At 48.6% G+C, this 17890-nt stretch overlaps 1 protein-coding gene across 1 annotated transcript in view; it reads left to right on the forward strand.

The window, feature by feature from the left end:
- Nucleotides 1-17890, forward strand: part of LOC138468220 (inositol-trisphosphate 3-kinase A-like) — a 520402-nt gene that overhangs the window by 37497 nt on the left and 465015 nt on the right. The window contains exon 2 of the mRNA XM_069608681.1: nucleotides 3365-4825. Within this exon, the coding sequence (XP_069464782.1) occupies nucleotides 3536-4825 (1290 nt within the window). The 5' untranslated portion in view covers nucleotides 3365-3535. The remainder of the gene's footprint in view (nucleotides 1-3364; nucleotides 4826-17890) is intronic.

Below are 17890 nucleotides of genomic sequence, written 5' to 3' on the forward strand. Positions count from 1 at the left end.
AATAGATGCAAACATAGCAACTTTACATCCTTAAAATTGGAATTCCAAGGAACCTACAAATGATAACCATATCGTAATGGCCCAATCATGTTTCTGGGCTGCAAATTCCAACAGGAAATGGCTGCAGTGCTCCTACATTGAAGTTCATTGGCTGTCTTCCGCTGTCCAGCTGTTCAAGCCGCAACTAGTGCACAGGGTGTGGACGCCACGCAGCGGTGTTGCTAGGTCTGGGAAAGATCCGGGGCTACGCTAATGTCGGGACTGTTGGGACTCTGGGTTAGCTAGCCTTTTGGTTGTAGCCCCTGAGCTTCTATGCAGGGCTGCAACCAAAAGACCCGGGCTATAACCCCCTGAACCCCCTCTAGCAACGCCTCTGCGGCCACATCCTTGCAGCATGCTTCGATTATGCGGGCCTCAGTGCAGCTGTTTTTTTCGGCTTCTTGGTAAAATTGAGGCAATAGACAGCGGTCCACTAGGGTATTAGCAACTGGGTGTGGCAGGCAGGTGTGGTTGTATGCAGAGATAGTAGGAGCTGTTTGGGGTTGTGCTTAGCAAATTGCTTGGGGGCGAGGGAGGTTGGAAGTTATGTTGTGCTATGTTAATGGGATTTGTACCACTCACTGCTGCCATTTGCATGGTCTCCGAGCAGAGCTGGCCCGAGGCATGGGCAGGCTGTGCCATCGCCATGGGCCCAGCGCTCTTAGGGGTGGCGGCGGAGGAGTGTGGCCGGCAGCTACCTGCTGCTGCTGCGAAGAAGTAATGAGGGCTGGGCTGCTCCGAGCCACAGGGCTTTTCTTTGTGCCTATTTTAGCGAGGCTGTGCTGTCTTCTCCCAAACCCCTGTGATGTGCTATTACAAACGAATACCTCACGCCCACCTCCCCAGCAGCCCGCCAGACTCGCGAGGCCTCAGTGGGGGCTAATTATGGTCTTTGTTTAGACTCCCGGCCCATTTAAGAACCTTTGTTCTGGACAAGGGTTTAAAAGGGGGCATTTTATTCAGAAAGCACATACAGACAAACGAGCTGCCGCCCAAATAGCTTCTTTGAAGACAATTTAAAATATGTTAACCAAAAAAAAGAGTTGTGCTTCACCTCAATGGTATTCATATGTCCGCATTTGTTGTAAATACATCTATAGTTTTTTTTTTTCAGGAGAATGTCACATTTTACATGCATCATATAAATAAAGCATGCCTTTGACAAACGATGCAAAAGGTTACTATTTCACATTTTTTGTTATTAAGTCTTGAAAGACAGCGTACATGCCATTTTTTAAAAATAATTTTGCAAATTGCCTTCTGGTATTTGTAGTCTTCAAGAAGGGGTGAAAGTAGCACATTTGTACACTTTTGGCTGAACATATTTCAATAAGGATTCATATATTGCTGGAGTACTTTAATTATGATGTGTGTACATTTCTATTTCGATTTATAAAACAGTGTTGTTGAAAGTCAAACGTTGTGAGGAGGGGAAAGGATCTGAGGGCACATTTGTTGTGGTGATTTACCAGGTCCATGGATGTGGGAGGAGAGGTTTCTGGACTGTAGATGTTCTACCTGGCCCTTTGCTGATTTTCAGGGTACACATTGAGATTGCATGTGGGTTGACAGCGTCCGCCCACTTCTTTCACAGTGCCAACTCCATCACCCTTGCGTTCTTTTTGAGGTCAGCATGCAAATAAGCTGGTTTGCGCAAGTTTTCGCCCACAAGGATTTGATCCCACAAAACCACATTTGTCTTCAAAGCATACGTCTTGTATTGGTATTTGGCTTTCCATGGAATATTTCAATATCAATTTTTGGGTTAAAAGGTGCACACCTTTTACACTTTGCCTGCAGTGTTCTATTAATCCCCTAGCTGTGTTTTCTGTTTTGTGTGGGTATTGACGATTCATTTTGTGAAAGACCAAGCGCATTTGCATTTAAAAAAATTTTCTATTAGGAAAGACCAGCTGAATAAAATTTGCGTATTTCACTTTAGGATAAAGTTCAGTCCCTGTGCGTATGTTAATGATCCCACACTCTTTTGTCTGAACTCGAGCCCTATTGATGGCATTTGAAGACCTGCGTAATTGCTTACTCTGACTGCATCAATTTCTTTGCAGTAAATAGGCTTTTTTACGATTGCACTATCATGTAGCAAAAGCACTTTGCCCTGTCTGACCCTGCCCTTACATACTTGGAATGTGCATTCACATTGGGTGTGTTTGGATTACTTACTGGTGATCTTCATTACTCTTTGTCCTGCGCTTCCTCGTCACAGTACTTTCTTTTGAGGTACCCATCTCGCCAAATGATTCAGCTCACTCGGTCAGCTACTCAAAGTAATCCTCACTTCTGATATTTCTACATCCATAATATTAACTGTTAAAGTTCAGATATTTAACATCAGTTTATTTGATCCACACAGATATTGATGACTTATTTTGTGACCTCATTTTCTGTGATGCAAATAAATGGGCCCCACACATCTTTTGCTGCTCAGTGCCCCGTAAATTCTAGGGCCGGCCCTGTCTCCAAGCACTGTAATGTTGCAAAAATGGTTGCCCCGTTTCTGCGTGAATAAGGCAAAGTTTTTACATTTGGTGTTGAATTGTCTCTGCAGAAACATTTATAGAGTGGGGATGTCTTAACATGTATCCTATTGTGAACCCGCTCAAGCGAGATGTCGTTGTGTTTCTCGCTCTCGCTCTCTCTCTCTCTCTCTCTCTCTCACACACACACACCCAGCACTCCATGTTCCAGATCAGCTGTGTGATTTCTAGGCAATTAAAAAGCACTGAGAGAAGTTGGCATGCGACTTGGTGGGTGGGGAAGGAGAATAGTATCCTAATTCATCTCCATAAGGGCGACTGCTTGTTTGATGCTGCTGGCATCGCCCCACACACACTGCACAGTGTAGTACACCTTTATTGGGACGGAGGCCCAGATCCGCTGATCACTGTGCATGCAGGGTGTACATTTTTAGAGAAAAATAGTCTCTTTGACAAACAAGACTTTGTGCCAGGTGGCTCTTTAAAAACCATGGCAACTGGTTTAAACATCTCCGTAAACATTGTAGACAGCCAGTGCAGTTGGCGCGGAGTCAGTGGAATATGCTGCCGGCGATTTTAATATGCTTGAGCAAATACACTGCCATGCCCTGTACCATATATGCACCGATTCAATGCAAGTAGGGGTGCTCTGAGAGGGGGTGGGGGAAGGAGGGCGGGGATAAACCTGGGACCAGCCTTGAATGTTGGCATACAACGGTGGCACCGTCCAGCCAGACGCAGCGCTCTCTCTTTGCACTTGCACATGTTTCAGCATTACTCTGCTTTGCCATCTCATTTGTATTTTTTTTGTCTCCGCTTTCTCGTTTTAGAACTGATTTGTTTATGGAGATTTGGGCGGGGGCCTGGCTTCCAGCTCTTCCGCGTCCCTTCCGCCGGGCCGATGCTGGTGGCTGCCCAGGACCGCGGGCCCCGGGAGGATCGCTGAGGCTGGCTGAAGAGGACTCTCCACTGCAGATTCCAACTCTCTCCTGCACTGTACTATGGCTGTCTATTGCTTCGCCCTGAACAGCCTGGTGATGATGAATAACAGCGGCGTCCAGTCTGGCAGCAGCGTGACCAAGGCGCCCCCAAGCCCAAGCGGCAGGAGACCGGTGCTGCCTGTGCCTGACCGGCACAACTCCTACTGCCAAGCTTTCGGGACCATTGGCCCCTTCAGTCCCGTTGCCCCCAGGAAGTCTGTATTTGTCTTCTCCCAAGAAGAGCAGAATCCAAGGAACCGTGGGCGTGCAGAGATTCCTGCCAGTCCAGACAGTAGAGGATTTCGTAGCCGGAGGTTCAGCAGTAGCCCAGGATGGGGCGGTCGGCCAGAAGAAGACGGGCAACCCTGGAGTCCTGGCTCTGGTTGCAGCAGTCCCCGGTACCCCACATCCCCATGTAGCCTGTCACCGGTACGGGCAAATGAACTGCTGCTGCTAATGAAAGGGGGCTGTGCAGGGGTCCGTCGAGAGACCAACTTGGACCCTACTTTCAAATTGGAAGAAATGCAGCGGACAGCCCGGATCCAGCGGGAGCTGCAGAACGTGGAGGTGAATAAAAAGGTTGGACTGTTTGAGGCACACATCCTTGCCCAGAGCACGCCGGGGGCCACAGGTACCAGCAACATGCTGCGTAGCCCACGTCTTGGAAGAAGGTCCCCTTCCCCTTTGCGTAGAGTGGCTGCTCCAGGCAGTGCTACGGGGGAGCCTTTGGCGACACACTGGCTGCGTGATCGAGACCCTGTGAGTCCCCGCTGCAGGTTGGACGGATCCGTTAATGCTGGGGAGGCAGTGCAAAGACACTTGGAGAATAGTGTTCAGTCCCATCACATGGAGGAGGGCGGGGAAACTGGTGTTCCTGCAGTAACACAAGAGCAAAAGCTTAACCTTTCTGGGGACGCTCTGCCTACAAGAACTTACTCTGAGAATATTGCATCGCAATCCGCCACGGACCAAGGTGCTGCTTCGAGCATTCATGCACAGGAGCTGGACATTCCCCAGCAGTCCAGCCTTCTTCCAAAGACTATGAAAGAAGATGGGGGACCTATTGATCGTGGGAGCATCCCTGCAGTGATCATCACTGACCTCGGTGAACAGCAAGATGGCTTGGATGAGTCCTTGTGCCCCCGCAGTGCCGCCCCCAGCATGAGGAAACTCTCGTCGTCCTCTGCCTCTTCCACCGGCTTCTCTTCTTCCTGGGAAGAGTCTGAGGAGGAGGTTTCTAGTGACCCAGAGCGATCCACAGACCCAACACCTGCATTTCTGCAGACGGTGGAGCAGACCAAGCCAAGAGTGGTAAGTGAATTCCTTTAGCGCACTCTCCTGTGCTTTAGCACCGTTATGCCTGCATTTGGGATGACAGCTCTAATCTTTCCTCCTTGTAGAGGAGGCAGGGCAGAGCCATGAAAGAAGTCAAGGTGGCACTATCCTTACCACTGCACGGGACTAGAGAGGACAATGACTGTTGGGCAAGGTAATCTAAATCCACTTTGGTCTCTTGGGTAGTGGACTGCCAGCCTTATCCTTTAGCGTACCCTTAATGTTCTACTCTGTACAGAGCCGTGTTGCTTTCCAGCGAGGCTTGTGCTAAATGAAATCAAATGCATACATATATCATCCTACTTTAACTTGAAAATATCTTAAGTGCTTAAAATTGGTCAGTGGAGGTGCTCTACCGCAGACACTGAAGGTTGTCGCATTTCACCTTTTCAGTGGAGGTGCTCTACCGCAGACACTGAAGGTTGTCGCATTTCACCTTGTTCATTGGAGGTGCTCTACCGCAGACACTGAAGATTGTCGCATTTCACCTTGTTCAGTGGAGGTGCTCTACCGCAGACACTGAAGGTTGTCGCATTTTACCTTGTTCAGTGGAGGTGCTCTACCGCAGACACTGAAGGTTGTCGCATTTTACCTTGTTCAGTGGAGGTGCTCTACCGCAGACACTGAAGGTTGTCACATTTCACCTTGTTCAGTGGAGGTGCTCTACCGCAGACACTGAAGGTTGTCGCATTTCACCTTGTTCAGTGGAGGTGCTCTACCGCAGACACTGAAGGTTGTCGCATTTCACCTTGTTCAGTGGAGGTGCTCTACCGCAGACACTGAAGGTTGTCGCATTTCACCTTGTTCAGTGGAGGTGCTCTACCGCAGACACTGAAGGTTGTTGCAGTTCCCCTTCTTCTGTGGAGGGGCTGTGCCGCAGACAATGAAGGTTGTTGCAGTTCCCCTTCTTCTGTGGAGGGGCTGTGCCGCAGACACCGAAGGTTGTTGCAGTTCCCCTTCTTCTGTGCCGCAGACACTGAAGGTTGTTGCAGTTCCCCTTCTTCTGTGGAGGGGCTGTGCCGCAGACACTGAAGATTGTTGCAGTTCCCCTTCTTCTGTGGAGGGGCTCTGCCGCAGACACTGAAGGTTGTTGCAGTTCCCCTTCTTCTGTGGAGGGGCTGTGCCGCAGACACTGAAGGTTGTTGCAGTTCCCCTTCTTCTGTAGAGGGGCTCTGCCGCAGACACTGAAGGTTGTTGCATTTCACCTTCTTCTGTGGAGGGGCTGTGCCGCAGACACTGAAGGTTGTTGCAGTTCCCCTTCTTCTGTGCCGCAGACACTGAAGGTTGTTGCAGTTCCCCTTCTTCTGTGGAGGGGCTCTACTCTAGACAATGAAGGTTGTTGCAGTTCCCCTTCTTCTGTGCCGCAGACACTGAAGGTTGTTGCAGTTCCCCTTCTTCTGTGGAGGGGCTGTGCCGCAGACACTGAAGGTTGTTGCAGTTCCCCTTCTGTGGAGGGGCTGTGCCGCAGACACTGAAGGTTGTTGCATTTCACCTTTCTCCTCTTTACAGAGTGCAAGTGGCCCAGGCCTTGAAGGCTCGTCCATGTAGTGTTGAAGTTGATGTAAACGTGTCAATGTTTGCTTTTTGCAAATCTTTTATCCCCGTGGGCACAAGCAGTGATGCAAATGGAAACGCATTACATTGGGGTTCCAGTTGGGAGACATGATAGTTGCGGGGTGGGGTTCTGTGTGAAATGGGGGCGACATTTGGGCACGGATTGGAGGTGACGTCATGGCATGAAAGTGTTGGGCATACCGAAAGTGTAAGAGGAACGTAAAAAATATGATTGAGAGTTAGAAATGTGCAAAATGAAGCAATCTGATGGTCATGATTCTGCCGCCTTTATGTTCCCCTGCCTGGGTGGAAGCCTACAGGTACCAATCGGCAAAGTAATGCGATCCTAAAAAATCCACAAGAAAAAAATATATCGAAATGATCATTTGCTTGTTTAGACCGTGCCACAGAGCATGCAGTTTTGCCAATTCCTCAATTGCTAATCGCCCACCATTGTCACCTCTTCATGCAGAATAGCCGGTTGTAATTAGCCACTTGCTGCTCTGCATGCAGCCATGTAGCGTTAATCCCATGTTTATGTGCTTGAAGGCAAAACAAACAAAAAACACTGGGACCGAGGTGTGTGTAAGCAGGAGGTCTGCGAGGTCTGGGAAGAGCGGATCCCCGGGGACCAGTGTTACTGCGGGCGCTTGCCAGAGGGGCTTTAGTTTCCCCAGACTAAGAGGCGCAGGGAACCGTTTTACCTTTTGATGTAAATCGCTTTCTGATTGAAGGTCTTCTCAGACTAAAGGGTCAGGTTACGGCTGTTCATGAGGTTTCTTCAAGAGTCTGAAAGGGGTCAGACTGGAGAGCGGTGGAACGCATGTACCAGACCAAATGAAAAGGTGAAACCTGCGCAAGTGTCCCGAATTTTTGGGGCACTGGAACGAGACACTGTGTACGCACACGCTGACGTTGTCGCCGCCACCACATTGTAATTGGTGCAACGCAAAGTGCCATTGGAAATTGTATTGCAGTCATGGGGTATCCTTTTTCTTGGCTCCTGCGCATGCGCACACATTTAAGGTTGTTTGCATTGCCTTCTGTGTAAACACTTCGAGTTTAAACACGGATTCGTTGGAGGCGTGATGGCATTTTATCCCGCATTAACCCAGGTGCCAGTGGCCTCTCCTGGTCACGAGCTTTCGACTGGTTCGTGAGAGGCCCAGCCAGGGAGCACGTGTCGGTCCATTTGCCCGCTCCGTCCAGCCGGCACGACTAGCCTTTACCCGGCTTCAATGACGGAGTTCACTCAAACATTTACTAGTGTTGTGGCGCCCAGTTGACCTCCGAACCTGCGAGAGCTGTGTCCTCCCACGAAACTGCAACATCCTGGGTGTGTTTTTGAGCAAGCTGTCGCCTGCGAGGGACATCCTGCCTCCGGATTCCATTTAATAATTTCCTTTATAGCCACTGGTTCCATGCCAAAAGAAGCACACAGCACTAATCACCAAATATCTACATAAAGGTCCCGCTTTAGCTCCCAAACCATGGAATAGATGCACGCAGAACCACAAAATAAACCTTGCGTTCATGATTGGATGCGAAAGTGAAAATTCAACCCATCTCAATGGTTTAGATGGCCTGTCCGATAGCACAGCGAGTAGAGCGCGCTGACGCAGGTTCGAATCCTGGCAGGGCCAAACTCAGCCTTTCATCCTTCCGAGGTCGATACATGAGCACCACACACCCTGGGTAATGTTAAGCAGCGACATCTGAGGGTTTGTAGCGCTATACAAATGCTACATTATTATTATTAGAAATTAAAATATATAAGAATACAGGACATCTAGCATATTTTAAAATTAAGCATTAACGAGTCAAGAGCTCCGATTCCCACCCCCTTCAACTGTAGTAACCCCCTTACCATAAAACATATTGATGGCTTTCCTATTTCGAAAAACACTTTTCAACTCGGTTTGGGAACTTCTTTTATTGTGAATTGTTTCTGTTTAATGTCTCGATCTGCATGTGTGCGAGTGTAGTAAAAAAAAAATAAATCAAAGTAATGTACTTTCTTTTTTTATTTTAAAAGTGATAGGTTTGGTCAATAGTTTGATCGTGACGTTTTTTGTATGTGCGGGCCACATCCCATGGCCCTCAACCTCTATCCTGCTCACCCCAGCGGTCTGTGGTCATGACCGAATTTACCACTTTCAAAATGTGACGTGTTGCCACCACTTGCTACCCACCAGCCTGCCTGGGTCGGCTGTACCAGTGCACCGAAGCTCAAAGTGGCCAACATAATATGCCAGCCAAGGCAATGAGTTATCTAGAGGAATACATTATTGAAAAAGTTGTCCCTTTTAAATTTCGTATGTAGCCAGTTTTGAGCCTATTTTCTTATTTATTTATTGTTTTCTTCTTCGGTGCTTAAACAATAAGAAAATAATGTTTCAAAGCGCCCACAGGGCAGGGAGGGAGCAAGGGTGGGACATTATTAAAGACACAATATTTAAGAGCAGTGGGTGGGGGTTGGGGGGAGAGGGACGAACCTACTGTGCCATGTGAGTATTCAGAAGGTGCAAGTGCAGGGAGCTCGCCTACTTTGTGGTAACTGAAATGAATGCTGTTGAACTTTCTTGAACCTGTGTTTAACCAGCGCAGTGGAATACTGGCAGCCTTTTGGATAATCGGTTCCTAATCTGAACTGGGCGTGCGCAATGTCCTCTGGAATCGGCAGGAGAAAGGGCCAGCCAAATCCCAGGTCGATAGCTTTTCAAAAATGTAAATCCCCAAAGTAGAAAAGGGATAGTGTAGGGAGAGGCGAGCCAGTCCCTCCAATAAGAAATGGACAAGGTTGGTAGGACTATGGCAAACGTTCTAGGGTGCCAACGCCTGGTCCAGTGAAGTTTGTCTGTGGGAGGGAGTGTGTGTGAGGCGAGAGTGGCGCGTCACAGAGGTTCCTCTGGCTTCTCCTGCACACAACTTCCTGTGACGCGCATATATCGGAGTAAAGATGCTTGCTCGTGTCTTGGCTGTTGGACCAATTAGTGGATCGCTGTAGTGCCGGTAAAGCAGATGACCAGAGTTGGTCCCCGCCCCCCCCCTTGTAGTGGATGATCATCCATGCCGTGTGCGCGGTCACCTGCGCATTTCGTGGCCGATGCCACTGATGGGTGGGGTGTGGTGGGGAGGGTGTGCGTGCTGAGGCTGGGAGTATCTTCATGTTTTTGACGATCATGCTGTTTAGGGTAATGTTCTTAAGAGCGAGGGCCCAGTTCTGGGGTCTAGGGTTTAGCTTAGAGAAAGATTTCACCTAATTTAGCACATCTTCTTTTGGCTAGCGCAGCATTTATTTTCTGGAGCTGGAGGGTGGAATCCATGGAAGCATGAAAAGCCCGAGGGGATGCAGGTGGCCACCTTGCCAGATAGTTGAACTGTCAGTACACCTAGTCACTTGATGGGCAAGTGGGCAAAAAGTTGCACTGACGGACATGTGAGTGTGCTTCTGATGTTGGATGCCATGTTCTTTCTGGAGAGGGGCACCTGCTACCTTTTTTGAAAAATGTTTGCAAGGAACTTGCGGTTGATCACCTTGAGTTACCTGGGGGAACCCAGACGTGGACTCCCTGCTCACTGTGCTCAGAGAGGCACAGCTCCACCTCACTGATGAGGCCCAACAAGGCTGAAACACGTGTATGGGGGTTACTGTTGGTACTCTTGTTCAGAAGGGAATTGCCATAGCATTTCAGTGCTGGACTGCCCTTGTGGGCCAGACAAAGACTGGTATGTAAAAGGCTATTTCCCATCTGTGGAAGGTACAGTGAGCTAAAGTGTGGCTGCAGACTCTCAAGGTGGCAAAGAAGCACAGAACCTATCATGCCATGTTATTTCTGGAGAGGGGCGCCGGATACCTTTTTTTAAAATGATGTTGGATGATGGTCTTGTCTAAAACAGCTGGCTGGGCATTTAATGGTCATTACTGTTCTTGAAATGGCGCAGCAGGGATTTTGGCAACATTTTATTAGGTCCTGTTTCCACCGCCTTGCTTTGTCAGGTTTACAGCCATGGAGGTCGGTCTGATGGAGGGAAGGTGGGTGACCATTCCATGGTAGGGATTTGATGGTCAGGCTGGATCCGACCCAGGAATAAGATGACAGGGTTTGATGATGCGCATTTTCCTAGGAATCCACGTCTGACCGTGTGGACCGAAGTTAAATAAGTGCGCTGTGTATCTTCAACGTAACTTTGCAAACTTTATTGTGCGTGTGCAGATCTCCCTTTTTTGAAAAAAGAAAATCTGTGTTCAAGTACCTGGAATGTTTTGATCTCCTGTATTTGAGTGGCGCAGCTGAACACCGTGGCGCAGCTGGACACCGCGGAGAAATGAAAGTGCCGCCAGGTGCGAATGGACTGTTGGATCTCCTGTATTTGAGTGGTGCAGCTGGACACCGCGGAGAACTGAAAGTGCCGCCAGGTGCGAATGGACTGTTGGATCTCCTGTATTTGAGTGGTGCAGCTGGACACCGCGGAGAACTGAAAGTGCCGCCAGGTGCGAATGGACTGTTGGATCTCCTGTATTTGAGTGGTGCAGCTGGACACCGCGGAGAAATGAAAGTGCCGCCAGGTGCGAATGGACTGTTGGATCTCCTGTATTTGAGTGGTGCAGCTGGACACCGCGGAGAAATGAAAGTGCCGCCAGGTGCGAATGGACTGTTGGATCTCCTGTATTTGAGTGGTGCAGCTGGACACCGCGGAGAAATGAAAGTGCCGCCAGGTGCGAATGGACTGTTGGATCTCCTGTATTTGAGTGGTGCAGCTGGACACCGCGGAGAAATGAAAGTGCCGCCAGGTGCAAATGGACTGTTGGATCTCCTGTATTTGAGTGGTGCAGCTGGACACCGCGGAGAACTGAAAGTGCCGCCAGGTGCGAATGGACTCTTGGGTCTCCGTTTCATTGCACACGGCAGTGTTTCATTCAATTGCAGCATTTCCTTTATTACGAGCATCCATTTAGCACAAAATGCATACATTACCTATAAATGCAATATATAGGTTTTCCATTGGAGGGGGAGGGAGGCTGTTTTTTTGTTTTTTGCTGACTTTAGAGATTCTAGACTTGGGTAGGGGTAAGAACCGCCCAGCTGCGGCGAAGCCCATTTCTCTCGCCCTATGGCTGTAGAACCCCCCCCCCCATCGGTCTTTCAGCCCTGCTGCTGTGAGGAGGCCTTGACCTGCTACCCCAGGGAGACGCTTGGCTCCCTCTGCCACCACAACCCCCATACAAAGGACCATCCATCCCTATCTGTGGTACTGGGGGAATGTTGTCGGGTTCTTTGCGCAATGTTACAATGATCATTTTCTCCTGTCCAGTACTTTGCCTGGGTCTAAAGCCTATGGCGCCTCTGCTGGCTAAGACCCGCTGGGCCCACTTTGCCTTCATAGGCAGTCTTAGAAAATGCCATGGCCTCCTATAGATGGGTTCGCCTCTGGGGCAGGAAATTGGCTGGTGCTCCAGTGGCATGCGCCAGTCACAAAGTGATCCACAGTTACAAAAGGCAATTCATTCCTTTTGTGACAGACGGTTTGAGGTGAGTTTTATTTTTTGTTGCTTATATGTGTTGCAGGATGTACATTTTAAAACGTTGTTGTTCAGTAACACTGGTCAAAATTACCAGCGGCACAATGAAGTAACTAGTCAAATTGGCCCACTTTGACCCCCAAAATACTGTCCCACAACAGCACGCTGCGCCTGTGCTTCTGGCATTGTCCTATGGACCAATCTGAGCCTGTCCATAGACTGCCCCCCCCCCGCCCCCAACCCCTTATAAGGCGGAAAAAGCAGGCAGTCCCAGTGACGGACTAAAGGCTACATCAGCAGGGATGATACTTGCTGTTGGGCCTTGTCTGTACACTCTTCACACGCGCCCTCCCCCCACAAGCACACTTGCGCCTCCAGTTATGCATCTGCGCTGTTGTGTACCTCTGTAAAGCGCTCCATTGCTTCTAGGAGATAGGTCAATAAATATCATAATAATAGCTTAGGCAAAGGTCCGGCCTTCACAGCATTGCTGATTTTTCTCCCACCGCCTTCTCCCTGCCCCACCGGACTCCCCAGCAAGAGATAAACCATCACCTCTCTGGAGCTTGCCTTATGGTATTTTTTTTACGTGCCCATTCTAGACAGGACAACTTCAATGCTACATATACTCTCCTTTCTGCCCCAACCTCCAGATGTAAAGAAAAATGGTGATATTTTCAGAAGCAGTGGATGATTCCAAGGCTACTGTGTGTGTGTCTGTATGTCGCTGTGCAGATGCAATAATTCAGGCCACGGTGCAAGTGGCTTTGGTATGGAGCAAGCAGGGCTGTACATGTAACTTCACCGGCACAAGAAGAGGTTCTCTTCTTTGCCTTCTTCACACCTGTGAGCTACCATTGCATGATGAGGAGGGGTTATGACCAGGATGTCTTTGGCAATGTTCAGTTTTAAATGGCTCCTTTCACTTGAGGCTACTATAAAAGACTGGTAGGTTGGGACACAACTACCGGAAACCCATGATTTCAAACTCCTCTTCTGAGAGTCTTGGCTGTTCCCTTAAATTCCAGGTGAAAGTTGGGGAATCATCCCTGCCTACAGGCAGGATCATCCCCCATGCCCATTTCCTGCATCGCATGCTGACCTTACGGCCCGGCCACCGTGTAATCCTCTGGAGCTAGACCGGGCGAGGGAACATGTGCCCCTCCTTAAGATGAAATGGGGCTTTTACCCTGTTGGAGATCTGGCCTGAGTCCAAACTTGGGAAATCTTTCTCCCAAAGGACAATTATGGTCTGGGAAGACCAGCTTGGTTCTTGTGGAGGTTGGGACGATGCAGTGTCCCCTGCCTTATTGACCGCCTGTTTTCACATACCAATTTGGCAACAAAACCATGCTAGCTTAGGTATGTGATGAATGGTAAAACCTACTCACCAAACAGTCCTCAGTTTTATTGAAGTTCAAGAGTGCTTAAATCTGCCACTTTGTCTGCTCAACGACTCAGAGATGTCTCCCCAAAGTGTCCATCCTGGCATATATAGCCCAGTAAGCCTAGGCCTCTTCAATTTTTTTAAAAGTTTTTTTTTAAGGCGTCTTCCATTCTGGTAACGGTTTTCACTTGGGTGCGCATGGTCCGCAAGCGAATAGAACCAGCATAGATTGCCATTCTGTAGTGTAAGACCAACTAATACATAGTGGTCAGGGATAGAACCATGTGCCACTACCCCTTTCTTTGACCCTCTGATTTCCATCAACTTAGTCTAAAGCATCTGATTTGAGTTGTGTAGAGCCATCATCTGCAAGCTTCCAATTTCAGGTCTCCAAGATGACCTGAAGCCTCCTGAAAATGTCTGAGAAAGACTTTATGACTAAGAAAACGAGTTGCGAGTCTGTTTCCCGGAAGTGTGAAAAGGCCCTCTGCTGTAAACGGGTCAAATTCTAGCACTGTTTATTTCCTGCAAATACAGGAAGACCGAGAAGCCACCCGGAAGTGCAGCGCTGAACCTGAGATCTACAAGAGCGCTAGACTGTTAACATCCGGCTTGGCAAGCGTTGATGACGTCTATTCCCCGCAGGAATGAACACTTCAGCAGAAGGTGGTTTTCCTTCTCTTACCAAGACCTGGGACCGCCTTCGGTGAAGTCTCTTCATATTGTATCTCTTTGAATCCAGGTTCTTATCCTGCATTGGAACAGGTCCTTATTGACACAGATTGATCAACTGGGGACATTCAATCATTTACACTGATCTATAAGCGATCCAAACCTCCCATGGACGGTGAACCACCTTGGACAGTCTGAGAACTCGGCTACTTACCCCCGCCCCTCTTTGCGCTGCTCCCTCTAAAAGCAAGACATTGTTCTGTCAGCCCCTCTTTCCAATCTCTCTCTCCAGTGGGACCTTTGCCGCCGGGGGATCCAGCAGCACGTGCCTACCCAGGGCTTCCAGCAAAATATGGATTCCTTAAGGTTGGGCTCAACACTGTGAGAAAAAGTGAAGGGCCTTGCCCCACTGGGCTCTGTAGAAGTTCGAGGTGCTCTTTTGAATCGACGTTTCTTTTGCTTGCGGCTTGGCCAAGTTTGACATCTACATCAATTCTTGTCAATTCTGTACAGCAATGGTAGATGCCTAGAGAAATTCAGGGTAGCAATGTTTCTCCTGGCTGCCCTTTAGCTAAACCTTCCTCAGTTCCACGGATGACAGGTGCATTCCTTATTGCAGTCGACTTTGTAAGCGTATCATATTTGTAAACTTTGCATGGCTTTTTGATCGGCTTTTCATATAGGGAATTTTATTTATTTATTGTATATTGATAAAGCGCCTTTACATCAAATGGTGTTTCAAGGGCTGGAGAGATGCGGTCCTTGGGCTTGAGGTCCAAGTTAAGTCTTGCTGTCCTATTCTGGATTAGTTGAAGGGGCAAAGGGAGCATGAAGGTAGATTGAGGATAAGGCTGTTGCAGTAGTCCAGCCTGGAGAGGACCAGAGCTCTGGAGACATTGAGTTTCTGGGGCAATGTGAGGACAGGGAGAATGCCTCTAAGGAGGTGCAGCTGAAAGTGGGACTTCTTGGCAAAGTCAGCGATGTGAGGAGAGAGCAGTCGCATATTACGCCAAGGTTTTTAGCCTCACAAGAGGTTGAGGGGAGGGGACTCGGGGAGGGGCGGCGAGAGCGGAGGAGGGAGCAGGGTTCCCAATGAGCAGCTTTCCATGGCTTTTCATAAAGGGAATATGTGAATTTGCATGGTTTTCATAAAGGGAACCTGTAAAATGTGCATGGCTTTTCAATGGGCAATCTGTAAACTTTGCATGGCTTTTCAATGGGCAATCTGTAAACTTTGCATGGCTTTTCATATGGGCAATCTGTAAACTTTGCGTGGCTTTTCATATGGGGAATCTGTAAACTTTGCGTGGCTTTTCATATGGGCAATCTGTAAACTTTGCGTGGATTTTCATATGGGCAATCTGTAAACTTAGCATGGCTTTTCAAATAGGGAATGCGCAATGTTGTTGATGCTTTTGTTTTATCTGGATGTGAGAAGGGCTTGTACATTTTCCAAATTCTACTACTGCACCTCCTTATATGTTCGAGTTTTCAGGCTTCTCAGTTGTGTATGTTGGAAAGCTGGTTTTAAAGACTTCTGTAGCGTTCCGTGTCACACTCCATATTCTAGAATGCTTTTCCGTGGTGTGGTTAATGCCTAGCAACCATACCCCAAGGAGGAAGAGGGCCGTAAGCCCCTAACCAAGGTTCCAGTATCTTGGCAGTGGAGATCCGGCACCTAGAAGCTGGAGGAGTGCAGCATAAATGACCACTTCCGCACTAAGAAGAGTCCAGGCACCCACATTCTCCTCGAGCGAGACTCTGTTCCTCTGATATAGCACTTATCCCTGCCTGGAGTAGCGCTCCTCTCAAAGGGGCCCTGAAAACCGTATGTGCCCTGAAAAAGGGCCAAGTATTTCACAGCCGAAAGTTTCTTACTGTGACGACTTGCCCCTTCATTTTACAACTATTATACAACGTCAGTTGGGTCTACTGTCTATTTTAGTATGTGCACGTTGGGTGCTATTTAAAACCTGGGTGGTAGGGAGTGCAGGGGAAGGAAGGGTGAGCTAACAATCCCCTCCCCAAAAAATCCTTAAACACTTCGTGGTGCATATTGTCCCAAAAACGGGTTGTCCTCCAAAATCTTTAAAGGAATGCGTAATAAGTGTTTGCTGTTCATCAGGTGTAACCCAATATAGAGGGACCAAAGGCAGGAATGTCCGGGTGGTCTGTGCCCCGGCACCATCTTTGCTTTGCAAACCGTTTGCAAGGCCACTGGTCAACTCTGCAAATTAGCTTTTTTTGTTCTTTTTTTGCGATTCGTTTTTTCATCCATTTTTCTAAGGGGTGTAATTTAGTAATCCTGATTTCAGGAAGTAGGGCGGGGGGTGTTACCCACTACATTACGCACACCGCATTTTTGTGGTATATTCTTTAGAATCAATTTTCTATAGCCTTTGCTGTTGTTTTTAGGTTGCTCTTTGAGATTTTATTTTGGTGGATAATACTCTGAAAATGAGGTGGCTTATTTGTTGGTCTTGTACTAATGTTGAATGTGGTTAAGAGTCCTAGTGCGGCAGCACCTGGACATGGTAGCCTGTGCACTGGTGTCCAGCTGTTCCTGGCATAAAATGGCCGGTTGGTAAGTGCGATCATGTGTCTGTGCGTAAGCAAGGGAGCCCGTGATGTCCATGCAGAACAGCAGCTAATAGATGATCCAAAGCAGATGTTTGCGGTCGAAATTAGATTAGTTCATTACAAATGAAAGACTGGTGAGCTGCATTGAGCGCCTTTTGGAAAGGACTCGCGCAGTTCTTGAAAGATGTTTTGAGGACCATTGCTGCTGGTGTCACGGCCTCCTTTCCTCAGTGCTAGGAGGTGCTTTCCTGTTGACAGGGTCGATGTAATGTCTGATGTGTCACTTTCTCTACAACACCGACTGAGGCCTGATTCTCTTGTGTTAAGTTGATATGCTTTTATGCTATGCATCAAATGACCACCGTGGTAGTTCTGGAGCAGCTAGCCATGTCCGTGGACTGCCGGGGAATCCAGACGTTAGTTTGCTGGAGGAAAAACTAGCAGAAGCCAGATGAGGGGAAGCTGTAAATGGATGCTACAAACACAGGGCGGTGGGGGGGGGGGGGGGTTTGGTGTTCCCATTTACGAATCAGCCGGCACGTGCATCAGAACGGTGGCAGAATCCATTATGCCGCGTGTCCCATTTATTGGGCATGCAGACTGACGCCGTGTGATCACTGCCCCACTACCCTGGCCTGCAGGTTTACGATGTGTAACCATGGCACTGCACCCACCACTGGGAGCCCCCAGACCACTGATGTCTTGCCGTGTGAATACGGCAATCGGGGTGATCTCTGCAGCTGTCTCCACTGTGTGACCGCGGCACTGTACTTGCGGGGTGCCCCCAGCACTGATGGGGAAGGCCTGTGTGCCCATGGACCGTTCCCCCCCCCACCCCAACAACCTAGGAGGGATGCAGCTGGGTTGGGGGGGGGAATGTTTTGTGATGGTGTGGGGGCATTTCAGCCCTGTTGAGTAGACCATGGTTCTACAAAATGGAGTAAGCGGAAATCTCCTGTGTTGTGGTAATTGGGATGTGTTTCCAAGGCAGATGAGGAAAACTAAGTACACAGTGTGATTCTGGGTGCACGAGGTGCTCGAGAGTGCTCAGGGAATCCTGGAAGTTTGGGGGCTTTTTGGCACGGGCCTCTCTATACATTGCACCCTATGGCAAACACCAGAATTTTTATTTTTGTATTTTTTTAAATTCTTTTGTGTGATTTCCAAGCCTGAAGCAAGAGGGGCGTGGTCAATAATGGACTGTGTACAAAAGTGAATGTTCTTGGTAAGAGAAGGTAAATGAATGGACTGGCCAGGCTGGTATAGTAACATTGAGAACGCCTTGCATAATGGAAGAACTATACAATGATCTCCCAGGTTCAGG

Source organism: Ambystoma mexicanum, chromosome 4q, assembly GCF_040938575.1.
Source record: "Ambystoma mexicanum isolate Mex_15411 chromosome 4q, UKY_AmexF1_1, whole genome shotgun sequence".
Lineage (NCBI taxonomy): Eukaryota > Metazoa > Chordata > Amphibia > Caudata > Ambystomatidae > Ambystoma > Ambystoma mexicanum.